The sequence below is a fragment of the Prunus dulcis genome, chromosome 1 (genome assembly GCF_902201215.1).
Source record: "Prunus dulcis chromosome 1, ALMONDv2, whole genome shotgun sequence".
Classification (NCBI taxonomy): Eukaryota; Viridiplantae; Streptophyta; class Magnoliopsida; order Rosales; family Rosaceae; genus Prunus; species Prunus dulcis.
This window is the reverse complement of record NC_047650.1, coordinates 5,743,959-5,755,899: the sequence shown is the minus strand read 5'-3', so window position 1 is coordinate 5,755,899 and position 11,941 is coordinate 5,743,959. Positions and strand designations below refer to the sequence as shown.

Here is an 11,941-nt window from a genome sequence, read left to right as displayed (position 1 = left end):
ACTATCGTAAAACTTTTAGAAGGAGATCAGCTGTGCATAACATCATATATCTGAAAGGGAAAGTGGGCTACTGACCAGGTCTCTTTCTTAGAATTCTAGCGTGTAAATGGTTGCTTTAGAAATAGGCCTCATAATTGGGCAGAAATCAACTGCTTCAAGTTTGGGCAATTTAATACACGTCTGTTACCATCGTAATTTCTTATCTTTTAGATAATAAAAAAGATTATACGTATATGTTCGAAAAAATATTCCCAATATTAAAAGTAAATTAATTTTGTTTTTATTTTTTCATCTAGGTCAAAGCTGAAAAGTGAAACAAAAGTAAACACCCAAGAGGGACAAAAGCTACACAAAATGCACATTTGTTTTCTACCGAAATCAAATTTCCTTTTTTTTTTTTTTTTTTTTTATTTTTTTATTTTTTTACGGGTACTATTTTTAAAGAAACTTGATACCAGAAGAGCTCGGTCAAATACACTTTAGAGGCTAACATAAAAAAAAGGAACAAGACAAAGCAAAAGAAAAAGTAGCAAAGGGAAGACAATTTTTTTTTCAAAATTGAAAATCATTCAGGCATTTTAATTAGATGACGAAGTTTGATTTGGTAATTTAGTCATCTCGAGCAGAATGAAAGGGTACTATATATTTAAAATCTCAATTAGGTTGAGCACATATCCCTGAGGCTATTAAAACAAGCATTTATATATGTGGATTCACATGTGGATTCCACATTTTTCCCCTCAATTGGTTCTCCACTATTTGTGTCTCACCCACAAGAGAAAGGTGAACCAATTATTCCAACCAAGGAAAGTTGTTTTAGTTGAGAGAATTCTTCATTAATATCAGATATTCTTTCTGTGTGCATGTCTTTATAAGTTGCATTCCTTACCTATTCTTAAATGAACACAACCCACCACAACTTCCATCTACTTATTAAAACTTCCAACCCCTGCATCTTGCTGCTCACTCTGAATTCAAAGCTTCAAGAAACTCCAAGCCTTCCATTAGCTACAAGGTTATTGTTTTTTACCAGCCTCTTCAGTTCTTCATTTTGAGTTTTGAATTTGATCTTCTATCATTGAAAATATACAACTTGGTTTTTGTTTTCTTCTTCAACCTTCTTAACTCATCATCTTTCTTTCACAACTCTCTCTCTCTCTCTCTCTCTCTCAGACAAATAATTTCTGAACCTTTAATTTGCAGAACTTTAATTTTCACCATATAGTTTGAACACAGCACAAATTTTGTTCTATGCTCTGCCAATGGCCCTGCTGGAAGAAGAATAAACCCAAGAGAAAAATTAATTATTTCTCTTTCTTATGTCCTCTGTAGTTGCAGAAGTTGGTAGAAAATCATTATGGCTGCCCAGGACAAGGACAAGGCAGCAGCCAAAAAGTTTCAGAAAAGCTACTTTGATGTGCTGGGGTTGTGCTGTTCCTCAGAAGTTCCACTGGTTGAGAATATCCTGAAGCCTTTTGAGGGTGTGAAAGAGGTGTCAGTGATTGTGCCTTCTAGAACTGTTATCGTTGTCCATGATAGCCTCCTCATTTCCCAGCTTCAAATTGGTAAGTATCCAAATAATTAATTTTCTCTCAAATTATATACTAGTTAATGTTATTTTTGTTCCATTAATTGTTACATGTGCTACTTGTTTTCAAGGCTCTTGCCTGACCAATCACTATGGAGCCCTGCAATAACCCATTGGGGGGCACGGATGGGACTAGGACCTTTCCTGTCTTCTTAATCATGATTGTTACAAATTTTTAACATTTCTCCATCTTCATTAATATAGATTTTGCTAACAGCAGTCATGTACGCGCGCAAGTGAGCTATTCTCAATCATTGATGCATTAGCGGATCCACATACGTCAATGATTGAGACCCGGGAGCCACTCAAGCGTGAGCAAGCGACCTAAACATTCCCTCTCTTTAATATATTCGTGCCATATTGTGGTAGATTTCTGGTATTGCTTGCACAACAAAAATCATACAGTTTGAACCAAAAAAAAAAAATTTTTTTAAAAAGAAAGAAAGAAAGAAAAAAAGATGGACGAAGATATAGTCGGTGGCCATGTTACTCTTGGTGTGGTAGTAGTGATTGGTGAATCGGCAAGAAAAAAGACAGGAGGATGACGCTTTAAATGCTTTATTGCTTTACCCAACTTTCATATACTATTTGCTTTTCAAATTATTTAAAATAAAGTTGGCATTTTTTTAGAAACACTTAGCAATTTTCTTGATGATTGGTTCGTAGCAAAAGCATCTTTTTCGTTGTGAACCCCCCTATCAACTTTTGTTCTACGTAACTCTTCTCAATCTTTCTTCTTTTTTAACTTCTTTGTACGTTAAAAATTAGCTTTTAATTGGTGATTATTCTTCGTACGTTTTTACCTACTTATGCTCCATGTATAATATTAATTGTTAAATATCTCACACCCTTGGCGTGAGTCTTGATTTTATAAGTCATGGAAAGTCATTTGTATTCGCGCATTAGTCATACTGTGTCGACTCGTAAAAGAGTTGTGTGAGATCACTTCGTAACGTGCATGACCCTCACCTAAATTCATAGGAGAATTCAGTCGCCACGTTGATCTTAATTACTTGCCAGAGATAGAGCTTAGAAAAGCTAAAACTGCTTTCAAATAACCAAGACTACTTATTGCTTTATTTCGCACAAAAGTTTGGACAATGACTTTTGTTTACAAAATTATTACTTGGAAACACTTTCCAACAGGGCGTATAATCACATTTCTGGTAGTTGAAGAATTTAATACGACAACGAAACCTACATTTAATTATATAATATCATATTTTGTGGACCAAAATGCCCTTGTTAAAAGACAATAAAAACCATTTTCTTTCTTTTCTTTAAAATTTTATTTCGCATGTATTGTTCTGATTATCCTGATGATAAACAGATGTTTATATTGTGAGACTGTGAAACCGAATCATTAATTAGAATTTATTTTCAAATTCACATGTGTTCAATATTCTCATAATTAATTTATGGGTTCTTGATGACGGCAGTTAAGGCATTAAACCAAGCAAGGCTAGAAGCAAATGTGAGATTGTATGGGGCAGAGGACAATTACAAGAAAAAGTGGCCAAGTCCATATGCAATTGCTAGCGGCGTGCTACTCTTGCTATCATTTTTGAAGTATGCATATCGGCCATTGGGGTGGTTGGCTCTTGGAGCGGTGGTCGTTGGCATTTTCCCCATTGCCATGAAAGGCGTGGCGGCCGTTCGGCATCTTAGGCTAGACATCAACATTCTTGTTATCGTTGCTGGTACGTCAAATTTTTAACATTAATATTTGCTTTTCTTTTTCCATTTCATTTTACATAATAATAATTATGTTTTACTTGGTCAGTAATTTTAGCTTTATTAATGATATATTTATTTAGTATATATGAGTTAGGTCAATTGATCGGGACAACGAACCCGCTTCTTTTTTGCATCAAATTCAAATCTCCTACCTTGTAAATTAAAGAAATTTAGACTTTGTATTAATAAAATAAAAAGATATGTTCACGCCGCATGCCAATTAATTTTTTAATTTTTTATTTGTTTTAAATGGATATTTTTCGTATTTTGAATGTTTCAATATTCTCAATTTGTATCTCAATTTTTATAGATTCTTTTAATTATCTATAAATAAAATTTTCAAAATTCATGATTTTTTGTTCCTAGTTTAGGACAAGGCAGATAAACATTTTAATCATGATCATGATCATGATCAAAAGCTTGGTATAACATGGGACAAATCAAACTTGGTTTCCCTATAAATTATTGGTAAAATCGGTTGCCCACACCCCACACCGCCACACCGAACTAACCAAAACCCCATCTTTTTTTTTGGCCTTTTTTTCTTTTTTGTCTTGGGTTACATCCAAAACTCCATCTTGTTTTATTTTGGCTTTTTGTTGAAAAAAATTTGCAACACATCACAATTCCCTTAGCAAAGATATCTTTAATTTGTGAATAGCAATCCAAACGTCACGTTTACGCAGTACATGAGTTTGATGATACATGCAACAAATACCTAAATTTATGTAGTCTTTGGCTTTTTGCACTTCGAATGGATAAGCATAGAATGTATGGGTTAAAGAGTTTTGAATGGATTTTGTCAAAAGTATCAGTTTTCGTGTCTGTTTTTCCTATCAGCAGATGACATATTTCTGCTTCCCCATTTCTTGTTTTGAAGTCTACTAATCTAGCTCATGTTTTGGCTTTCCATTTTTGTTGATGCCTAAGCTCTTGGCTCTCCATTTCGTGCCCCATATGTTTTGACTAGCTTAGCTACCTACCTAATTCAGTCCTCTATTGCATTGCCCACTCCTGCTTTCATCACCTCACCGGATTCCATTTCGTTGCATCTGTTTTTTTATTCTCTCTCTCATCATGCGACTTGTAGTATATTGAAAAAAAAAATTAACGAAGATAGACAAAATAACCAACATGGAGAATCATTTAATTTGGCTCAAAAAAGCAAAGCAGTTAGATAAAAAAAAATATATTAGTGGGCTAATCAGTTCTTAGTTTCCAAGATGGTAAATTTAAGTGGAGTTTACTTTCGAAGGTGGTAGTTTTAGAAAATTGGAAGAACAGTTTTATGGATCCTTTTTTTTTTTTTTTTTTGCGAGTAAGAACAGTTTTAAGGAATTTTTTTTTTCGAAGATTAATTTAATTGTTGTTGTGTAATATCAAATATAAAAGAACCTATAATTTTAATTTTTTTACTTTGACTAATAAATTGCATGCTCTTGCTGGAACCGAAATTGAATAATCTATTCAGTTCATTGGTTGATCATTAGGCTATTTGAAAGGTTGATCTGATAGTAACTTAGCCTCAGGATGAAATCATAGGGTACATAACTCTTGGCCAAACCTTAATGCTATATCTAGAATTTGCAGGAAAAATATTAGATGCTTGAAGTAATGTACAATACTTTATTTGTGTTTGTTTGTATATCTATATAGAAAATAGCTCTGTTTTTTTGGTTTTTTTGGTTCATAGGTGTTAGTCTGTTAGAAACTGGTATTGGTAACTGATACATGATGTAACGTTCTTTTGACAGTGATTGGGACAATTGCTTTGAATGACTATATGGAAGCTGGAACTATTGTCTTTCTGTTCACCATTGCAGAGTGGCTTGAGTCAAGGGCAGGTCACAGGGTTAGCATTAAACTCATCCTTCTCTTGTAATCTTGCATAGTGCTTTATGACTTTCCAACATTTGCCCCCATTGCTTCTTGACTAGTGAATAAATCAATCTTTTTATGAAACATTTAAGAAGGAACCTCATTTCATGCCCTTATCACCATGTTTGAAAGACCAATAATTCCAAGATTGTAAATTCTGATCGTCCTATGTACTCAGGCGAAAGCCGTGATGTCGTCGTTGATGAGCATGGCTCCTCAGAAAGCAGTCTTAGCAGAAACTGGTGAGGTTGTGGATGTCGACGAGGTCAAGTTGAACACAACTGTTGCTGTTAAGGCTGGTGAAGTTATCCCAATTGATGGGATAGTTGTTGAAGGCAAAGGTGAAGTGGATGAGAAGACACTAACTGGAGAATCCTATCCAGTTGCCAAAGAAAAGGACTCAACTGTTTGGGCTGGCACCATCAATCTCAATGGTAACATAAATCTCCCTCCCTCTATTAGAAGATGAACAATAAAGAGTTATGTTTATTTTCTTTTTCCTTTTTCCTGATAAATCTGGTTTTTCTTTTAAAGGTTACCTTAGTGTGAAAACTACAGCCTTAGCTGAAGACTGCGCCGTTGCTAAAATGGCAAAACTTGTGGAAGAGGCTCAAAACAGCAAAACCAGAACTCAGAGATTCATTGACAAATGTGCAAAGTTTTATACCCCATGTAAGTCTACTTTCTATACATTTGATCCCCTGGTCTTAGAAATTATGTTATGGAAACTTCCATATATTTCTTTTCTCTTTTCTACTATTAACCAATTTCGCCTGTTCTTTTAATACTTAAGAGCATGCAAACAGTTCCACTTATACATTTCCTGGTGTCGATCTGCAGCCGTCCTAGTCATATCTGTTTCTATTGCCGTGATTCCAGCGGCATTGCATGTCCATAATTGGAGCAAATGGTTTCACTTAGCTTTGGTTGTGTTAGTGAGCGCATGTCCATGTGCTCTCATTCTCTCTACACCTGTTGTGACTTTCTGTACCCTTACAAAAGCGGCAACGTCTGGTCTTCTAATCAAAGGGGGTGACTACATTGAGATTCTGGCTAAAGTCAACATCATGGCTTTTGACAAAACTGGTACAATAACAAGTGGTGAATTTGTGGTGATTGATTTTCAGTCTCTTCGTGATGACATTAGCTTGAACACATTGCTTTACTGGTACAGACAACAACTCTTATTCGTCAACATACTGGAAAAAACACAAACAAAACTCTGTTTTACATTGCTTCACGGTTCATATTGGTTAGTCTGTTAATATTTCTCAAAATTTGTTTGAAGGGTTGCAAGCATTGAGAGGAAGTCAAGTCATCCAATGGCAGATGCACTGGTTGACTATGGAAGATCGCATTCGGTTGAGCCAAAACCGGAAAATGTAGAGGAGTTTCAAAATTTTCCTGGGGAAGGCATTCATGGGAAAATTGATGGACAATATATCTATATTGGAAACAGAAAAATAGCTTTGAGAGCTAATTGTGAAACAGGTGAATGCCATTAAATTCTTTTTTGCAGAACTACAAACAGAAACCTCCAATTAGTGCAAGTAGTGCGTATATCTTTTAAGCTGTGTATTTTGCTTCATGATTTTTCTTTCTGGATCTCTCATCATTAGTTCTTTTGAAATTTCAGTTCCAACCGTTGAAGGTCGTAAGGGTGGGAAGACCATTGGATACATATACTCTGGAGGAACCCCTGCCGGAATCTTTACAATATCTGATACTTGTCGATCTGGGGCTGCAGAGGCTTGCAGGGAGTTGAAGAAGTTGGGCATTAAAACAGCTATGCTCACAGGAGATAGTCATGCTGCAGCATTGCATACAAATGAGGAGGTGCATTATTTCTAATTTTCTACCCTCATATACATATACCCACACACGAGCGAGCGCACACACACCTAGTCTTCGTTATAGCCACTTGGATTCGCATGTTTTAGGGTGATGGATCTATCTAATGCCTGAACCAAACTGGAATGCTTTTATGTATTTATTTATCCTTTATCAGTGTTTTGCTTACCCTGTTGGTTGATGTCTTTCTAGCAATTCAATAAGTCATTTGGTTTTGCCTCATCTGGTATAACATGTTGTTCAGAGATGATCATAGAATTTGCAGTAATGTCTTGTTAACCGAATCAATTCAAGGAACAAATGGAAAGCTCAGTTGCTATGAATTATTTCTGGCAATGTACCTCCATTTGCAGCCAAAACTGATTTGTTAAAAATTGCTATGCTGTGATTGAACTCAGTTAATGGATCACTTTATTATTTCTTTTCAAATTAAGAAAAAATTAGCTAATAAGAGTAGAAAATTTATCTGATGTGCAGCTTAAGCAAGCTCTTGAGGTAGTCCATGCAGAACTTCTACCTGAAGACAAGGCAAGAATCATTACAGAATTTAAGACAGAAGGAAGTACAGCGATGGTCGGAGATGGTATCAACGATGCCCCAGCTTTAGCTACAGCTGATATCGGTATCTCAATGGGCATTTCTGGATCAGCCCTTGCTCAAGAAACTGGGAACATAATTCTACTGTCAAATGACATCAGAAAACTAGCAAAAGCAGTCAAGCTTGCCAGAAGAGCTAATAGAAAAGTGATTCAGAATGTGGTTTTGTCAATCACTACTAAGGTTGCAATCCTTGCACTGGGATTTGCAGGTCATCCACTTGTTTGGGCTGCAGTGCTTGCTGATGTTGGGACATGCATGCTTGTGATCCTCAACAGCATGCTACTTTTAAAAGGAACCCAAAAGCATGGAGGCAAATGTGGAAAAAATTCTTCTGCGCCACATGCTCATAAACATGGAAGCCATGGACATAGCCACTCTCACAAAAATCAGCATTGTTGCTCTGAAAGCAAAGCTGTAAAAGCCTGCAAGCCTCAAAAGTGTTCTTCCCAGAAGTGTGGATCAGAATGCCAACCTAGTCCTTTGTATTCGAGCTTGCCTGGTAATCATAAGCACAGTGATGACTTACACAAGGCAAGGCATTGTGATGGAGCAAGCTGCATGAAACTCAATCGTGATCTGGAGTCACAGAACAAACACAACCATGGTTGTTCAAGGCCTCACAATTTGAGCTCATGTGCAGAAGATGGTTGCACAGACTTGGTTGGAAGTCATGGAAATTGTGCAGAAGGTGATAAAATCCATGAGGAAAAACACTGCAACCATTCTACTCTCTTGGAGGAAAACCAAAAACCTATAAGCAATAGTCATTGCCACTCAACCCACTGTGGCAAAGAGCATAGCAGAAATGAAGGTGATGGGCTCCATGAGGTGAATCACCGCAATCGTTCTGATTTTCCTTTGGTGGTAAGCCAGAAATCTGCAAGCACTGCTCATTGCCACTCAAGCCACTGTGGCAAAGAGCATGGCACAAAGCAAGGTCATGGACTCCATGAGGCAAAACACTGCAATCATTCTGCTTTTCCCTTGGAGGAGAGCAAAAACTTGGCAAGTTTTGGTCATTGCCATCCAACCCATTGTGGCAAAGATCATATTGGCAATGAAGCATCAGGAAAATCGGCTGGAAGAAGCTGTGATCATCAGCACCACCACCATAATCTAGATGAAAAAACACCTCCTCACACAGCCATTGATATCGTACCAGGCAATGACCACACAGAATCATCCCCTACGCACTCTTGCATCAGTTCAGGGACAAGAGAAGAGGAAGCGTGTTGCTCGAAATCAGTGGCAATTCATGCTTGTGTATTAGAGAAGAGAGAAGTAGGAGGGTGCTGCAAAAGCTACATGAAGGAATGCTGTGGTGGTCATGGGCATATTGGGCCTAGCCTTAAAGGTTGTTTATCAGAAATAACTACTGAACAGATGTAACTGGCTGAAAATAAGATTAGTAATGATATGCTTTCTATTGATGAAATTAAGCATTTAGGAAATTTTGGGTTAAATGGCAAATGGCATGAGAAGAAAGCATAAGCATTCAATGAGTTGAAAATGTTTATATTATAAAGTTAGTGTTGTAAATATATGCTTTAAGCATATGCATATTTTTGTCAAGATAGTGCACTGTCCCACAAATAATTGCTAGCAACAAACACTTTCGATACTGAAAGAGTTTCCAAGATCGAATTTCCTCTCCCCTATTGGAAAAATAAATAAAAATGTTATGAGTGTTGGCGTGACTTGTGGATATTGACTTACTTTCCTTACACACCAAGAATTCCTATTATAATTGTAATTGATTTACTTTAATTCCTGATTTCCTACTGTAAATGGATTTAGGAATTTATTATTTACTTGCTCATTTAGGTTTTGTTGTATTATAAATATGACCTCCTACAAGGAGAAGAATACACAGAAAATTCCCACAAACAAATATTCCCTCAATGGGATGATGCTGTCGTCACTGCTGTCCACCTTATCAACCGCATGCCATCTGGGGTCTTGAACTTCAAAACTCCATTACAAGTGCTCGCACAACACGGGCCTCTGCCCTCTGTTTTGGTGCTTACCCCTCGCATTTTTGGCTGTGTGGCCTTCATTCATGTCCACAAAAATCAACGAAGCAAACTTGATCCATGTGCGCTCCGTTGTGTTTTTTTGGGTTATGCCACTCATCAGAAACGCTACCGATGTTATCACCCTCCTACCCGGCGCACCTATGTCACTTTGGATGTCACCTTTTTAGAATCAGATATGTTCTTCTATGACCCAGCATCCAATTCTACTCTTCAGGGGGAGATACCGAGTGAAGAGCTCAATTGGAGCAGCTTGGAACATGAGGATATTCATCTATGCACGAAGATTGTTCTCGGCCAAGAAACAATAACAATCGATCGTCCCGAGTCTGGCACGTGCGAATGCTCTCTGCCAAACAACGATCGATCGCCTAACCCTTGCGAAGATGTTTTTGATTCGAGTCATACTCTTACAGACAACTCAGAGCAACAAGATGAAGACCCCCCTCTCATTCAACAGTACCAACGGACCAATCTCCTGAGAATATCTTTGAGGTAAATACTCCTACTAGACTTGTGCATTTAGAGGATAAAACTATTGGATATCAATTACCTTTCAGGCAAAATCGTGGGAAGCCACCAAACCGTTATTCACCTGATATTGGCAAGACATCCAAGTATCCAATTGCAAATCATGTATCCACTGAGAAGCTGTCTGAACCACTCAAGGCTTTTGTGCATCAGTTGTCTGCTATCCATATTCCAACCAAGGTCTCTGAAGCATTGAAAGATCCTAAGTGGGTCCAAGCTATAAAAGAGGAGATGAAAGCTCTTGAGAAAAATCAGACTTGGACATTGGAGACTATACCACGAGGAAAAAAGACTATCGGATGTAGATGGGTGTTTACTATAAAACATAATGCAGATGGATCTATCGAGCGATACAAGGCAAGACTTGTGGCAAAAGGGTACACACAGACCTATGGTATAGACTATGAAGAAACTTTTGCACCAGTTGCAAAGTTAAACACCGTCAGAGTCTTATTGTCCCTTGCAGCTAATTTGGATTGGCCACTACACCAGTTTGATGTAAAGAATGCTTTTCTACATGGCGAACTCACGGAGGAGGTGTACATGGACATTCCTCCTGGATATAATACTACTCAGACTGGAATAGTTTGCAGGTTAAGAAAAGCATTGTATGGATTGAAACAGTCACCACGTGCATGGTTTGGACGGTTCACCATGGCAATGAAGAACAATGGTTTCAAACAGTGCAACTCAGATCATACTCTGTTCTTGAAACATCGGAAAGGGAAGGTAACAGCATTAATAATCTATGTTGATGATATGATTATTACTGGGAATGATAAACAGGAAATATCACAGCTACAAGACTATTTGGCTACTGAGTTTGAGATGAAGGATCTAGGTGGACTCAAATATTTCTTGGGAATTGAGGTGGCTCGATCGCAGCAAGGCATATTTCTATCTCAAAGGAAATATGTCTTGGACTTGTTGACGGACATAGGAATGCTAGATTGCAAACCTGCGGACACTCCTATTGTTCAGAATCATCATCTTGGAGAATATCCGGATCAAGTTCCAACTAACAAAGAAAGATACCAACGGTTAGTGGGAAGATTGATCTATTTGTCACATACTCGACCAGACATTGCTTATGCGGTGAGCGTTGTCAGTCAATTTATGCACTCTCCAAGTGAAGACCACATGAATGCAGTTCTTCGGATACTTAGATATTTGAAGTCTGCACCTGGAAAAGGACTTATGTTCTCAAAGCATGGTCATCTAAATATTGATGGTTATTTAGATGCAGATTGGGCAGGTAATGTAACAGATAGAAAATCCACATCGGGTTACTTCACATTCGTGGGAGGTAATTTGGTGACATGGAGGAGCAAGAAACAGAATGTAGTAGCTTTATCCAGTGCAGAAGCCGAGTTCAGAGGCATGACTAAAGGGATTTGTGAACTTCTTTGGTTAAGAAAGTTGCTTACTGAACTTGGGTATAAACCTACATCCACAATGAATCTCTTTTGTGACAACAAGGCTGCTATAGCCATTGCACAAAATCCGGTTCAACATGATCGTACTAAACATGTTGAGGTGGATCGACACTTCATCAAACAGAAGCTTGAGGCTAAAGTGTTTCAGTTTCCTTTTGTGAAATCCGAGGATCAATTGGCGGATATTTTGACAAAGGCAATTTCCAGTAAAGCATTCCACAATTCACTGGATCAGTTGGGCATTGGCGACATCTATGCACCAACGTGAGGGGGAGTGTTGGCGTGAC

The 11,941-nt window shown here is 37.7% G+C and overlaps 1 protein-coding gene across 3 annotated transcripts; it reads left to right on the top strand.

Annotated features, from left to right (window-relative positions):
* Window positions 1-693: 693 nt before the first annotated feature.
* Window positions 694-9,342, top strand: LOC117631109 (putative inactive cadmium/zinc-transporting ATPase HMA3). Of its 3 annotated transcripts, none has more exons than XM_034364076.1 (10): window positions 694-1,015; window positions 1,339-1,565; window positions 3,028-3,288; window positions 5,080-5,177; window positions 5,382-5,637; window positions 5,738-5,875; window positions 6,044-6,371; window positions 6,492-6,694; window positions 6,840-7,039; window positions 7,532-9,342. In XM_034364076.1, the coding sequence occupies exons 2-10, from the start codon at window positions 1,358-1,360 to the stop codon at window positions 9,041-9,043; spliced, it is 3,204 nt and encodes a 1,067-aa protein (XP_034219967.1). In that variant the 5' UTR covers window positions 694-1,015; window positions 1,339-1,357; the 3' UTR covers window positions 9,044-9,342. The 3 variants fall into 3 exon arrangements, with proteins under 3 accessions (XP_034219967.1, XP_034219957.1, XP_034219974.1); XM_034364066.1 differs by having other exon boundaries at window positions 1,333-1,565; XM_034364083.1 differs by lacking the exon at window positions 694-1,015 and adding an exon at window positions 1,793-1,899 and having other exon boundaries at window positions 1,449-1,565.
* The last annotated feature ends 2,599 nt before the right edge of the window (window positions 9,343-11,941 follow it).